Consider the following 2,225-nt stretch of genomic DNA (forward strand, 5'->3'; position numbering starts at 1 on the left):
TGGCTGTCCTGGTACTCACTCTGTAGACCATGCTGGCCTTGAACTCAGAAATCCACCTGTCTCTGCCTGCCAAGTGCTGGGATTAAAGGCGTGCACCACCACCGCCTGGCGGTTTGGTTATTGCTTTTTGCTAAATAACTTTTTGCTAAAGTTATTTATTATGTACCTGTGAGTCATTTGGGCTTAGCATTCTAATAGGGGATCCTGATGTGCTAAAGGGTGGACCTGGGCACCTTCTTCAGACCCTGAAGTCTCTGAAGGAGCTAACACATTGCTAGACCTCATTTAGCTGCATCTTGAACATTGTTTTTTTTCTCTCTTTAAACAGAGTGACCTTAAACCTAAAGGTGATAACAAGGTAAGAAGTCACTACTTTGTCTTGTGTGTTTCAAGTATTTCTATTAACTTGAGTAAAATTGCTTTTAAAATAATTTTAGCGGGGCAGTGGTGGCACATGCCTTTAATTCCAGCACTTGGGAGGCAAAGGCAGGCAGATTTCTGAGTTCAAGGCCAGCCTGGTCTACAGAGTGAGTTCCAGGACAGCCAGGGCTATACAGAGAAACCTGTCTTGAAAAACAAACAAACAAAACAAAAAAAAAAATTTAATAAGAGAAATTAAAATTGGCTGGAGAAACCAGGTGGTGGTGGCACACACCTTTAATTTCAGCACTCAGGAGGCAGAGAGAGGCAGATCTCTGAGTTTGAGGCCAGCCTGGTCTACAGGGTGAGTTCCAGGATAGCCAGAGTTACACAGAGAAACCTTCTCTCAACAAAAACAAGAACAAACAAACAAAAAACCAAAGTGATAAGAACAAAAAATTCTCTGGAGAGATGGCTCAGTGGTTAAGAACACAGTTTGCTCTTCCAGAAGACCAGAGTTTGATTCCTACCACCCTCATGGTAGCTCAAAACTGTTTATAACTCCAGTCTCAGGGAGTTATAATATATAATAACTTCTTTATAATATAAAGGGCTTTCTTTCTGTCCTCATTTCCTCAAATTAATTTTTGAAACCCTTTATGCTCAGATTGTTTACACCCTTCTCAGTTTACTCACTGGTTCAGCCAAAACAAAAGGTTTAGTATCTGAGTATTTGAAACCCTCAGTGTGCTTTGCCTGACTTGGGGACCAAGAGGAAGTCTCGGTACAAGCGGGATCGTGTCACCTCCTGTGGTCTCTGATGGTCCCCTTGACGTCTGTCTGTTAGAAGGTTGTTACATGCCCTCTAGTAAAGGGATAGCAGTCTTCTGGCTTCTGCTGACACTGCATATACATGATGCACAAGTGGCATTCCAATAGGCAGAACACTCACTCACATAAAATAAAAAAGAGCCAGAGAATGTAATCTGTACTTTCAATCCCAGCACTTGGGAGGGAAAGGCAGATGGATCTCTGTGAGTTCATCTTCTCTTTTATCCAAACAAAAATTCTGGGTTTTTGTTGTTGTTTGTTTTTGTTTTTCATGATGAGTTTCTCTGTGTAACAGCCCTGACTGTCCTGTGCTTTATAGACCAGGCTGGCCTCAAACTCACAGAGACACCTGCCTCTGGCTCCTGAATGCTAGTTAAAGGTTTGTGTCACCCCGCTTCGCTCCCAAAATTCTATTTCTAAGGAATTTGGACTTTATACTTGCCAGGAAAAAGGAAAAGCTAAATCTCAGACAGAAGGAATCATTTTAACATTTCTGTTGTGAGCCCAGCCTTTAATGGCCAAGAGGCTCTTCAGCCCAGTAGGAAACATTTTATTAATGCTCTGTAGGCTTTTTTTTAATCGAGACTTCAAAGTATATTTACTGTTGTTTTGAAAGAAATTAGTTTATGGATTCAGTTTGGGAAGGAATCTTATTCTTATATAAAACAGATGATGTATACTCTGATTAATTTTTTTCTACAAGATATCTTCTTTATAATATAAAGGGCTTTCTTTCTGTCCTCATTTCCTCAAATTAATTTTTGAAACCCTTTATGCTCAGATTGTTTACACCCTTCTCAGTTTACTCACTGGTTCAGCCAAAACAAAAGGTTTAGTATCTGAGTATTTGAAACCCTGAGTGTGCTTTGCCTGACTTGGGGACCAAGAGGAAGTCTCTGTACAAGCGGGATCGTGTCACCTCCTGTGGTCTCTGACGGGCCCCTTGACGTCTGTCTGTTAGAAGGTTGTTACATGCCCTCTAGTAAAGGGATAGCAGGCTAGGTGCTTCCTAGCTCATTGTGGACACAATAGTC

General features: G+C 41.3%; 1 protein-coding gene across 1 annotated transcript in view; it reads left to right on the top strand.

The window, feature by feature from the left end:
* Positions 1-2,225, top strand: part of LOC116070119 (cytochrome b5 type B) — a 33,768-nt gene that overhangs the window by 18,516 nt on the left and 13,027 nt on the right. Inside the window, exon 3 of the mRNA XM_031341334.1 lies at positions 329-358. Within this exon, the coding sequence (XP_031197194.1) occupies positions 329-358 (30 nt within the window). The remainder of the gene's footprint in view (positions 1-328; positions 359-2,225) is intronic.

This window comes from Mastomys coucha, unplaced genomic scaffold (assembly GCF_008632895.1).
Source record: "Mastomys coucha isolate ucsf_1 unplaced genomic scaffold, UCSF_Mcou_1 pScaffold22, whole genome shotgun sequence".
NCBI lineage: Eukaryota > Metazoa > Chordata > Mammalia > Rodentia > Muridae > Mastomys > Mastomys coucha.